This window comes from Myotis davidii, unplaced genomic scaffold (assembly GCF_000327345.1).
Source record: "Myotis davidii unplaced genomic scaffold, ASM32734v1 scaffold901, whole genome shotgun sequence".
Taxonomy (NCBI): domain Eukaryota; kingdom Metazoa; phylum Chordata; class Mammalia; order Chiroptera; family Vespertilionidae; genus Myotis; species Myotis davidii.
Window position 1 is genome coordinate 729,828 of NW_006291427.1, and position 13,255 is coordinate 743,082.

The 13,255-nt window shown below is 49.9% G+C and overlaps 1 protein-coding gene across 1 annotated transcript in view; it reads left to right on the top strand.

The window, feature by feature from the left end:
* The window catches only part of ZAN (zonadhesin), a 27,736-nt gene that overhangs the window by 4,047 nt on the left and 10,434 nt on the right, over window positions 1–13,255 (top strand). The window contains 15 exon segments of the mRNA XM_015564568.1: window positions 1,461–1,645; window positions 3,864–4,005; window positions 4,143–4,259; window positions 5,682–5,806; window positions 6,266–6,411; window positions 7,410–7,553; window positions 8,294–8,398; window positions 8,507–8,676; window positions 9,378–9,580; window positions 10,737–10,878; window positions 11,179–11,426; window positions 11,668–11,848; window positions 12,143–12,254; window positions 12,625–12,719; window positions 13,026–13,202. Coding sequence (XP_015420054.1) covers window positions 1,461–1,645; window positions 3,864–4,005; window positions 4,143–4,259; window positions 5,682–5,806; window positions 6,266–6,411; window positions 7,410–7,553; window positions 8,294–8,398; window positions 8,507–8,676; window positions 9,378–9,580; window positions 10,737–10,878; window positions 11,179–11,426; window positions 11,668–11,848; window positions 12,143–12,254; window positions 12,625–12,719; window positions 13,026–13,202 — 2,292 coding nt within the window.

Genomic DNA, 13,255 nt, shown 5'->3' on the forward strand with positions numbered 1-13,255 from the left:
CCCCCCCCACTGAAAACCCCACCCACTCCACTGAAAAAACCACCCTCCCCACTGAAAAAACCACCCTCCCCACTGAAAAAACCACGCTCCCCACTGAAAAAACCACTCTCCCCACTGAAAAAACCACCCTCCCCACTGAAAAAACCCCACACTCCCCTGAAAAAACCACACTCCCCACTGAAAAACCCACACTTCCCACTGAAAAGCCTACAGTCCCCACTGAAAGGCCCACAACTCCTACCACACATACACCCACTAGGCCTACACTCTTTATGCCTCTTAATCTTCCAAGTACCTCCATATCTACTGTGACCCAGGCCACCACTACAACCCCTAGACCTACTCCAGGTAGGTGATCATTGGATAAAGAGCTAAAAGTAAGAGACAATGACTAGGAGAGAGCATTCGGGAAAGGGATGCTTCAAGTAGAAAGCTACAGTCTTAGAGAAGGATGAATCAGACACGGGGACTTTAGAAAAAATAATGAGGACTGACTACACTGAGAGCGAGGGACAGCGGGGCACAGGTGGGGGGGCATTTGGGAATCAAGCAGGGCTTTATTCTTATTATTACTATTCATTCTCTTAAAGTATACAATTCAGTCCTGGCTGATTTGGTTCAGTGGATAGAGCGTTGGCCTGAGAACTGAGGGGTTCCGGGTTTGATTCTGGTCAAGGACACGTGTCTGGTTGCAGGCTCAATTCCCAGTGCGGATAGTGCAGGAGGCAGCCAATCAATGATTCACTCTCATCGTTAATGTTCCTATCTCTCTATATTCCTCTCCTTTCCTCTCTGAAATTAATAAAAAAGATATATTAAAAAACAAAGTATACAATTCAGTGTTTTAGTATATTCACAAGATTGTGCAAACATTATCACTTTCTAATTCCAGAATATTTTCATAACCCTCAAAAGAAACCCCATACCCATTAACAGTCACTCCCTACTCCCCCTAACGCCCCAATCCCTGGCAACCACTAATCTACTTTCTATCTCTATGGATTTACTTGTTCTAGACATTACATACAAATGGAACCATATATGACTGGTTTCTTTCACTGAGAATATTTGTGTGTTTTTTAAAATGTATTTTTATTGACTTCAAAGAGGAAGTGAGAGGGAGAGAGAAATAGAAACATCAATGATGAGAAAGAATTACTGATCGACTGTGTCCTGGACGCCCCACACTAGGGATCAAGTCTGCAGCCCAAGCATATGTCCTGGCAGGGAATTGAACCATGACTTCCGGGTTCATAGGTTGATGCTCAATCACTGAGCCATGCTGGCTGGGCTGAGCATAATGTTTTAAGGTTCATCCCTGTTGCAGGACTCCATTCTCTTTTTTTTGCTGAGTAATATAGTCTTACTTCTTAGAGAAGAAGGAGAGTAGATGAGAGACAGGAAGTCTCCCCTAGGAAAGCTGTGGAGTGTCTGCTTAATGGAAACTGTTTCCCCTTTAGCAAGCTGCCCCCCAAATGCCCACCACGAACCCTGCGCCTGCCCAGCATCCTGCCAGAACCCCAAGCCCAACTGTGAGCTCGTCTGCAAGCCCGGCTGTGTCTGCAATCCTGGCTTTTTGTTTAGTGACTCCCACTGCATCAATGCCTCTTCCTGTAACTGCTTCTACAACAATAGTTACTATAAGGTAAGACCAGTGGGATGCCCAGGTCCTCCAAGGGAGTTGCGAGTGGAACACCTGAGTTCTGGTTCCATCTGCTTCCCTGGTGAGGTGAATTTGGATCCATGGAACAGTCCAAAGGGGTCAGCTCTCAAGCAGTGGTAACACAATGATGGAGTCATTCATTCAGGTTGTGGTTTTGATTGGCATCTCTGTTAAGAACCCACTTTGGCCGAAACTGGTTTGGCTCAGTGGATAGAGCGTCGGCCTGAGGACTGAAAGATCCCAGGTTCGATTCCGGTCAAGGACATGTACCTGTGTTGCAGGCACATCCCCAGTGGGAGATGTGCAGGAGGCAGCTGATTGATGTTTCTCTCTCATCGATGTTTCTAACTCTCTATATCTCTCCCTTCCTCTCTGTAAAAAATCAATAAAATATATTTTTAAAAAAAAAGAACCCACTTTGACTGGGCATGATGCTAAGCTGTGCAGATGATTCCATTATCCCATGGTTCTGGGCTAAGTGCGCCTAACAGTCTGGATATCTCTGTACTTCTCTGTTCCATACTGGCAGCCTTGATGCATTAGACACTAGACCACCAGGTGACACAGGGCCCTCATTTCCATCATGAGGGAAGTTTGGGGTCCCTGAGTATATAGAGAGCCCTGGATGTTGAGTACAGCTTCTGGCATGTTCAGAGCAGAGTACAGTATTCCAGAATCTTCCAAAGGAATTTGCAAATCCTGATAGGATAGGTCGAAAGAGAGGAGTTCTGTTCTTATATCCCCTTGTCGATGCCCACCCTGGGGGAACATTTGTCAGGAACAGAGGCTCTAAAGGGGAACAGGCTCTGGGCCAGCACTGTCCAAAGGGGATAGCATTCAAGCCACACGTCATTTTACCTTTCCTAATAAACACATCAAAAAAATAAAAGGAAACAGGTTAAACCAATACCAATAGCACCTCAGTCCCAAATATTCTGATTTCAACATGTGATCAATAGTTATTAATAATATTGTTTATATTCCTTTTTTTCATACGAATAGTCTACAAAACCCAGTGTATATTTTACACTTACAGTATACCTGAATTTGGACCAGCTACATTTCAAGAGCTCAATGGCCACATGGCTAATGGCACTGTGTTGAACAGAGCCCCCCTAGAGTCAGGCCAATCTGAGCTTGACTCCTGGCTCCAGCACTTGGCCGGATGACCTTGGGCAAGGTTCTTTACCTCCTCAAATCTGTCTCCATGTCCATAAAATGTGCACAATAAGATTTTCTACTTTATAAGGTGGTTGTGAGACGAAGTGAGATCCTGACACAGACCAATTACTTAATACATGTTAATAATAATTATTAGTATTAACAGTGTGTGACTATCGTGTGCAGCCTATTAATTAACAGTGCATTTCAGCTATTTATTAGTGTCCTGTGCCTCTTCTCAGCGCCTAGTGTTCTCCCTTTCGGGTTGTCAGAGTTCCTAATTGTCTCTTCAGGGGCTACTTCCTCCCTAGTCCACCTCCCTTTACCAGTCTCCTGGGTGTCCCTGTGTCAGTGTTAGGATTAGCCTCCGCTGCAGCCTGGGTGGAAAGATCTGTGATGGCTGTCAGTATCAAGCATTCTTCCCTGCCAGGGAAGACATACATTAACTTATTCTATAGTCACTTATGCATTCAGTGAATGTTTGTTGAGTACTTTGAACCCTCCTGGCACGGGGGTCACCATGAATAGGGCATGGTCCTTGCTCTCCTAATACTGTCTGATCCTTTGGGACACATTGGATCTTCATTCAACAGGTATTTACTGAATGAGAGCTCTCTGCCAGGCACTGTGCTATGTAGTGAGGCTCAAGTAGTGAGTGAAGATAGACATGGTGCCTCACAGGGGGATTATAATCAAACAATCCCCGCCCCTCCCAATATAAAAGTGCAATTGTGGTAAGTCCTGGGAAGGAAAGGTACCCAGAGCTATGAGGCAGACCCCTAGTCAGGGAGGTCTGGAGAGTCTTCCTGAGAAAGTAGTGTCCCTTAAACTGAACCTGCTGATGCCTAAGAATGATTTAAAAGAGGGATAGGGAGAGCACTCCAGGATGAGAGGACAGCAAGTGCAAACGTGCCGTGGTGGCAGGAATACCTAGAAGGGGATGGGAAGAGGAAAAGGCTAGGGCGGGTGCAATGGAGGAGAAGGGGGTTACAGCATGGGATGACATAGAGTGTTGTAACCCCTGACCCCTTACTCCCAGCCTGGGGCAGAGTGGCTCAGCCCCAACTGCACAGAACAATGTCACTGCTGGCCTGGCAGCCGGGTACAGTGCCAGACCTTTCAATGCAAGGAAAACAAGGTGTGCCAGCAGAAGAACGGCCAGTATGGATGTCACAGCTATGGTGAGACCCCCCCTCCCCTTATTCTGTCCCCACCTGCCAGCCTTTCAGAGTGGCTGTGAGGCCAGGGTTCCAATAGGTGGCTGTGGGACCTGGCATGGTGACCCTGTTTCCCATGGTCCCCTTTCTTCCCTCAACAGGCTCTGCCACCTGCTTTGTCTATGGGGATCCTCATTATCTCACCTTTGACGGGAGGCACTTTAGCTTCATGGGCAAATGCACCTACATCTTGGCCCAATTCTGTGGCAACTCGATAGGTAGGGTTGCCCCTACGGCCTGGGGGAGGGGGGGGGATCTGACAGAAAAGTTGGGCATGAGAGCAAATAGGAAGAGCAAGACAAGTAAGGGTGGACATGTCCACCTCAGAAGCAGGACTTTCTCAAGACCAAACTACTTGGGAAAATGCACCTTAAGACACTTGTCTTTTTTTTAACCTAGGGTGGGTGCGAGGTTGGATAGATGGATAGATGGTTGATGATAGATGGATGGATAGATAGATAAAGTAGGCAGAGGAGTGACGGAAAGATTGAGAGAGAGAAAATGATCAAGCAAATAGGGTAAAATTAACATTTGCAAAATCTGGGTGAAGGCTGTCCTGGAATGCTTTGCACTATTTTTGCAATTTTCCTATAAGTCTGAAATTATTTCAAAACAAAAAATTAGTGCTTACTTCCACAGCATATATAGCAAAGAAAAGAAAGAGAAAAAGAAAAAGAAAAAGAAAAAATTTAGGTTCATGAGGCACATAAATGGTAAAAATTCTGCACATTCACGTCAAAAGGATCTTCCTCAGATTTGGAAGTTGCATGCATCTGATCAAAGTTCTTATACAACAAATCAAAGATACCTTTAAAATGTCAGAATCTAATGTTGAAATATAAATTAGAATGACAGTTTTCAACAATCACCGTTCAAGAGATATAGTATTTTATTATAAAAAGAGTGAGAAAAGGTATTAGGCTTTGCCCTCAGACAAAACCAATGGTGTTTATACTTCAGTCTAATCCTAACCTGTACAAGGCCATCCTTTTTTTTTTCTTGCAATTTCTTTTTGTTGAATTTATCGAAGTGACATCGGTTAATAACACAATGCCATTCTTGAATTTATCTCCCATGTTTCCCTTCTAACAACTAAATTAAATAGCACGTGTTAATTATACAATATAAAAAGCTAAAGGTTTGTTTATTTATTTATTTACTTTTATTTCTGAAGATTTATTTCCATTTATGTGAAGGCACTGTTCATTGTGGCCCTGCAGCCACCCCCACATTCCCTCCTGGCTGGCTGAACCTTGATTTGGCCTAGACACTTCCCTTTATCAGTTGCTTCCTTGGCCAGCGTTTCCTGAGCGGCGAACCTGGCACAGCGGCCATAAAGGGACGAGAGAGGTAACACAAGCTCTCACTCTGGAGGACATCCCTGTCCACGGAGGTGGATTGGCAGCACGCCTTCACAGACTGTTCTGGGAGAGGCAGACACACATGACACTCGCATGCCACGTCGCGCTCACATGTGGGTCCGGGCTTACCTCTTGAACTACAAAGCCAGTGTCTCTGTAGCCCTTTATTTATCCCCACAGGGCCAGGTGTGGGCGCTCCCTCCGGGGGGCGGGGGGGCGGTGCTCAGAGATGCTTGTTGAATGAGCTCCTGGGTGCTTTTCCCTCCTCTCCCCAACCAGAGCCCTTCTTCAGGGTGGCGGGGAAGAACGAGGAGGGAGCTCAGGAAGACATGTCTTGCCTGAGCAAAGTCTATGTGACGCTGCCTGAGACCACAGTCACCCTGCTCAGGGGCAGGCGCACGCTGGTGAGTCCGTTTTTTGTTCAGCTCTGCTGGGGCCCCCGGGGCTGCTGCAGCCTTGTCCTGGCCCGTTCCTGCAGCTTCTAGACCAGTGATGGCGAACCTTTTGGGCTCGGCGTGTCAGCATTTTGAAAAACCTAACTTAACTCTGGTGCCGTGTCACATATAGAAATTTTTTGATATTTGCAACTACAGTAAAACAAAGACTTATATTTTTGACATTTATTTTATATATTTAAATGCCATTTAACAAAGAAAACTCAACCAAAAAAATGAGTTCGAGTGCCACCTCTGACACGCATGTCATAGGTTCGCCATCACTGTGACCCTCGGAGGGACAGGCTCCAGAGCACTCCCCGTGAAGATGTCTTTAAGATGCTGTGAGGGGGGATGTGGGAGAGTTCCGGGGGTCTTCCTGACCCGCGGAGCTGTCTCTCTGTCTCTTTTCTCGGCCCCTCTTTCCAGGTTGAGGGTCAGGAAGTCAACCTCCCAGCCATGCCTTCTAAAGGCATCTTTCTGGTTTCAAGTGGGCGATTTGTGGAGCTGCAGACTGCGTTTGGTTTGCGGATAAGATGGGATGGCGACCAGCAGCTGTTTATAAGTGTGCCCAGGTGAGGCAGCTGCCACTTCTCCCTGCTCCGCTCCTCCGTCTCCCAGGACCCTCCAGTCCTCTTCACTTTCCATTCCAGGCATTAATTCTCAGTCTAGCTCAACAGCAGGCCTCCCTTTGGATGAGGAGACAGGAGGAAACGGTTTCCGGGCAGTGGGTAATAGCAGGATATACTCACAGTGCTTTGGGGATGTACTAGAAGAAGTCACTAATGGGCAGTGGGAGCTTTCAGAAGAGTGGTCACTTGATCTCAGTCTTCAAGGAAGGCTCATAGGAGAAAGAAAGACTTTCTAGAATAGTGATCAGCAAATGCAAGAAAAAACTGGAATGTCTTGGGACCGGCAGAAGGTTTATTATGGACCTGGCTGGTGTGGCTCAGTTAGAGCGTCATCTCATGTACCGAAGGGCTGTGGGTTCGATTCCCGGTCAGGGCACATACTCAGGTTCGGGGTGTTTGCATGCAGGAGACAACCAATTGATGCTTCTCTCTCACATTGATTTTTGTTATTGTTTTATTCTTTAAGTATTACAAAGAGTATTATATATGTCTCGTTTTTTTTCTCCCCTTGACCCTCCCCTAGCCTCCCATACCCTGCAGTGTCTTGTGTCCATTGGTTATGCTCATAGGCATGCATACAAGTCCTTCGGTTGATCTCTTACCCACGCGCCCCCCCCCAACCCTCCCCAGCTTGATTTTTTTCTCTCTCTCCCCTCTCCCTTCCTCTCTCTGGAATCAATGAAAAAAAAAGAAAAAGGAATTTGTTAGGCTGGAATATGAAATGTGAGCAAAAGAAGGGGAGGAAAGGAGACTATAAAGATGGCTTGGGGGTGAGGGCTGTGAGGTCCTTGTGTGTCTGGCACTTGGCATGGAACCCTTGATCTGAGTCTGCACCTCTTCCTTCCCTGCCCGTCTCACTCATTCCACTTTGCTGTGGTCCCTCAGATAACTAAGGCCCCTTCCTCCCACTAACGCCTCCTCCTCACCCTGCCCCTCCGCAGCACCTACTATGGCCAACTCTGCGGTTTCTGTGGCAACTATGATGGCGACAGCAGCAACGACAACAAGATGCCTGACGGCAGGCCAGCACAAGATGAGGTGGAACTGGGCATAAGCTGGCAGACAATAGAGGATATAGAGGAGGAGTGAGTGAGGACGTCTCCATCTCTGTCACCGCCCTCCTGCTCCTTTGTCCCTTTTAAGAACCAAACACCCTGACTGGAATCACCCTTCTCCTCCTCTTTCTTCTTCTGCACACCCCCACTTCTGTCCCAGCCAAGTCCATGAACTCATTATCAACACGCGCACTCATCCCACCCTGCTATGATCCCTCACATGATGAAGGCCTCTTCTTTCCATTAATGCTCCCATGTCTCTCTGCCCCCCGCAGCACCTACTCTAGCAAGCTCTGTCGCTTCTGTGGCAGCCATGACAGCGACAGTAGCACACGTAGCAACAACTATCAGATACCTGATGACATGCTAGCGCAACATGAGGAGCTGGGCAACAGCTGGTCGGCAGCAGAAGACATGGAAAAGAAGTGAGTGAGGACGTCTCCATCCCTTTCGGCAGCCTCCTTTGCCCCCCTTAAGAACCAAGCGCTCTGACTGGCGTCACCCCTTTCCTCCTCTTCTTCGGCACGCCCCCACTTTTGTCCCAGCCAAGTCCATGAACTCATTACCAACATGCTCACCCTACCACCCGTGTTCTTCAGGCAGTTGTGAACAGGCGCCCTCTTGCTTGTCCAGCCCAGGGGTCCCATCTTTAGGGCTTGGTGTTCAAGTGTTCTCTACTAGGGGTTATTGAGAACTCCAGACTGCTGGAGTAGGGGCTGAATGGAGGCAAACTTTGGCTCTTAGGGCATTTGTGGGGGGGTCTCTTCTAGGTGCCATAACAAGGCAACTCCCCCATCTTGCAACTCAACCTTGCAGAACACTCTATCGGGGCCAGAGTTCTGTGGACGGATCACAGTCTTCCATGGAGCCTTTGAGTATGAAGGGGGGCAGGATGGGTGTGGGGGGTGCGGTTGGGGGTCCGCCAAGACAAGAAGGTCTTCCCTCTCCGCCCCTGTTCCCTCTGACCTGGCCGCTCTCCGCAGGATGTGTCTGCCTCATCTCATGGCCTCTTTCTTCTTCAACAACTGCATGTTTGACATGTGTAAATACCAGGGGCTGCAGCAGACGCTGTGTGTCCATATGGCAGCCTTGACGGAGGCCTGCCAGGATGCTGGCTACATGGTGAAGCCCTGGAGGGGACCCCAGTTCTGCTGTGAGTTGTGCAGAGAAGCGGGGGATGGGGGGAAGGGCAGTGCTTCCTCCAGGCACATGGAAGCAGAGGGCCAGCATCTAAGGGTGTTGTGTTAGCACAGGCTTGGGAGCACCTGGTTTAATCCCTTCACTTCCACGTGTGGATGGGGAAATCTGCAGAATCATAAACATCCACTGAGAAAATCAGTCACTTAGAAACTCAGAAAGCCTCCCCAGCTGCCTGAGCTGTGCAGAGCAATGCCTATGGGTAGATGCCTGATGCACACACAAAATACAGACTTGTGGCTGGGAGGTTGCACCATGGCTGCTGCACACCTGCTGATTATGACCCAGCTCTCTGGAGAGATGCTTTAGGGCAAGGCCATGCCCTTGTTCGAGGCCACATGGTGGTCCCCTAGCTCTCCTTCCACCCTGACCATTTATGTTGGCTTTGTCTACATAGCACACTCTTGAGGTTCTTGGATCAGTCTGCTCCCACAGACCTGACTCTTGGTCATTCCCTGCAGGTCTCTCTTCCAGGCTTAAGGCAGACACTGAGCTCCTCAGTCATGCTGCTCCCAGCTCCTCTCTTCTTCTCAACATGGGCAGAAGCCTCTAGTTGTGGGCCTTCTGAACTCTGGATTACGAACTAGATACGGACCTTCTTTCTCTTGTCCTCGGCTGGCCTCATACCCTTCTCACTTGTGCTTTTCCTTCCACCAGCTCTGGACTGCCCACCTAACAGCAAGTACACCATATGTGCCAAGCAGTGCCCTGAGACCTGCCACTCCAAGTTCTCTGGCATGTCCTGCCAGGACCGATGTGTGGAGGGCTGTGAGTGCAACCCTGGCTTTGTCCTCAGTGGTCTCCAGTGCATCCCTCAATCCCAATGTGGGTGCCTTGACTCCATGGGCCACTACATCATGGTGAGTCTCTGGGGCTGGGCCTCTTAGCCATGAAGCCAGAAAGCCCTCCTCAGGGATCTGAAGTGACAGCAAGAGAGAAGGGGGTGTGGCAGGGCCTGCAGGACTGGGATTAGGGAAATTCTGGCTCAGTTCTCCTTGCCCTTTTCCCTTGTTTAGCTCTAGTACTTTTTAAGCAGACAGGGACGGAATCAGTTACTGCTTACACTACCCGGCAGAGCCTGAGGTCCCTGCTGTTCTCCCCTCCCATCTTCCCTGCCTCCATGTCCCTGAGTCATTTTCTTGCATCTGTGTCTTCCCTGCACATTTTCCAAACACTCTTCTCTCCTACCAAGCCTTCTTTCTCTGCTGAAAGACTTCGGCTCCCTCCTGGGCCACTATCTCCACATTTTTCTCAGAGGCAGCATTTGGAGTCAAATCCTCATCTATATCGCTTCTCTTTTTCCTTCTTTGCCTGTCCTTCATTCACCCCGAGTTCTGGAAATAACACTGATGTCTGTCAAAGCCATCTACCATCTGAGGTCCACTTGGATCTCCTCTCCTGGGCCCCAGTTCCAGGCCCACTGAATGCTCTCTCTCTCTATGTCTTGCCTTCCTCTCAATTTCACCTTCTTTTCAGCTCCTTTCACCCTGCTCTGCCTCCAGCCACCTCTGCCTGTTGGAATTCTTCACCTCCTTTGAGGTCCTATTGAAATGCTGCCTCCTCCTTGAAGCCTTCTTGAAAGCAAAGTCAGAAAGCACCCTCTAATCTCTTGTAGCAAGCACTTACTGTCTGTTTTGAAGGCAGGAAACTCTCACTGGATGCCCTGCTTGTCTTTGGGTGCATATTGTGTTGGAGTACGTGGTCTATCAGTTTATTTGTTTACTGCCCCCACTGGGTATGAGTTGCCTTATGGCAAGGGCATCGTCCATCCAGTTCGTTGCTAAATTCCTAATGCTTGGCACCCTGCAGACATAAATATCTGTTGAAATAGTGAAGGAACAAGCAGATGATGTAATTATTGGATTGGTGAGTGAATGCCAGACTTCTGCCACTAATCCTGGAGCTTTGGGCAGGCCAGTGAGCAGGCCAATGGTCTGAATAGCAGTGGGCACTGAATAGCACTGAATAGTCAGACCTGGGAATAACCTCTTTTTCTTCCTTCCTGTCTTTCCCCAGGTAGGGCAGCACTGGTTTGCGCCAGGCTGCAGGCAGCTCTGTATCTGTGAGGGCAACAGCAAAATCCGCTGTGTGCTCTGGAAGTGCGAGGCTCAGGAGGTCTGCAGTCAGCAGGATGGCATTTATGGCTGCCATGCCACAGGTGAGCAGTCAGGTGGAAGGTGAGCAGAGGGGCTGCCTATGCAGCCTCAAGCAAGGGCATGACCTTGCCCTGAAGCAGGCTCCCCAGAGAGCTGGAGCATATGCAGGGGCTGGAAGGCAGTTGCCCAGAACCGAGCAGTGTCTTCAAGGACCCAGAGAGCGAGGTTGGGGTAGTCCCTGTTCTTGACCTCTCCAAGCCAAGCTGACCACCCAGTGAGATATGGGGACCACCCCAATGCGGACTCACCAGGATGGAACCTCAGGGTTAGTGCACCTCTGAACTCCATCTCGCCCTTCCCAGGGACCGCCACCTGCACTGCCTCAGGGGATCCCCACTACCTGACATTCGATGGAGCCCTGCACCACTTCATGGGCACCTGCAGCTACACCCTCACCCAGCTTTGCTGGCCGAGGTCCTTCGACAACTGCTTTGTCGTGAGCACCACCAATGAATTCCAAGGTGGGAATGCAGAGGTCTCCCACGTCACCGCCGTCCACATACAGGTCTTCAAACTCAGAATCTCACTGATCAAAGGCTACAAGGTTGTGGTACGTGCCTCTGCCTACCTCCCGGGGCTCCACACCGACCAGTCTGCTCAGGACCTCTATTCTGCCCCTCCTTGCCTGCAGACCTGCCTATCTGGCTTCCAGGGCCCCTAGGAGTTCCCCACAGCAGATCCAGCCCCAGATCCTGAGACACACCCTCTGCCCTCCTCCTGCTTCTGTCTTGGTCCTGTTGTTAGTCTTGTTCCAAATGCCTTTCTTTATCATGTCCTCCCTGCCTTTGTAGCTGAATGGTCGCCGGGTGACCCTGCCTGTATGGCCTGCACAAGGTCGGGTAGGCATTAGGCACAGTGGCTCTTTTATTCTCCTCTACACGGATTTGGGGCTTCAAGTTCGCTATGATGGGAACCACCTGGTCAAAGTGACAGTGCCCTCCACCTATGCTGGCCGGCTCTGCGGGCTGTGCGGTGAGTTCCTTGGGCACCTGCAGGCAAAGCCAGGACAACAGGAAGGAGCCTGTCCTATTCATTGCTTAGCCACACACTCAGTTCGGTGTCCCAGGCCCTTGTCTCTGCTGCATGGGTGGAGGGCATTAGGCGTGAGGATGGGTGTTAAGGGAAGCTCAGGGTGAAGAGAAAGTTAACCTTAGTCTGTGGAGTGCAGAGCGAAGGAGCCTCATGGGGGAAGGAGAGTGGTGGTCCTGGGGCTGGGGCTGCTTGCAGGATTCGTCTGTGGCCTCTGTTAACTGCTCCCTCCTCCAGGAAACTACAACGGCAACAGCTCAGATGACAATCTGAAACCAGATGGAAAGCCTGCGGACAACTCCATCGAACTGGGGGCGGCCTGGAAGTCAAATGAATACTCTGAATCTGGGTGAGCTGGGAAGAGAGGGGTGATGGACCCGGGGAAGAGCCACAGCAGGCAGCCTGCTGGTGTCCTCGGTGCCCCCAGCCTCTCCGGTGCCCCCAGTCTCTCCGACACCGGATTTGATGGAAGGTTGTTCAGACCTCCCGTGCCCCTGCCTCCTGTGCTTACTGATCTGTCTCTTTGGAGAACCTTGGGCAGTCTCTACTGAGAAGGAACCTTCCTTCCTTCTGTATCTTCTGACCTTCCTACTTGAGGGCACAACTTTGTTCTCTTCTCCTGTTGTTATTTATGTTCCTGTTTTTCTCTCTACTCTTCAGTTTTGGGGAAGGTTCCTCCAACCCTAAATTCCTATCTTTCCTCCCTTTTTTTGGGTTAGCTGCTTCTCTGCGGGTGGCAAACCTCCCAGATGCCAGGAGAATGAAGTGGCAGACACCTGGAATAAGAACTGTAATGTCTTAATCAACCCTCTGGGTAAGCCTCATCCCCTGCTGGCTCTTTTTACCTCCCCCAAGGCCAGAGAAAGAGGAGGGGGACTGGTCAGGGAGGCAGGAAGAGAGACATGAAATAGACGGAAGGTCAGGAGGAAGTGTGCAGAGGTAGTGTGTACCTTCTTGGGAGCCTGAAGGATAAGCTGCTTTTTACGTCTCAGGAAGTAGGTTCTCGGTAAATACAGGTTTTGATGAAAATGGATGTCGAATTTGCCCCAAGCAGCTGCCTGGTTCTGGTCCCTTCCCAGGTTTCTGCTCTTCTCTCACACATTATGGTTTCCTCCTCCAGGCCCCTTCTCCCAGTGCCACAAGGCGGTACCCCCAGAATCCAGCTTTGCCAGTTGTGTGCATGGCCAGTGTGGGACCAAGGGTGACGCCCTGACCCTGTGCCGCTCCCTGCAGGCCTATGCATCCCAGTGTGCACAGGCCGGCCAGCCCCCTGTCTGGCGGAACAGCACCTTCTGCCGTAAGTGACCTGCGGCCTGGAGGAGTCCTCCCCACCCCAGCCTTGTCCGCTCC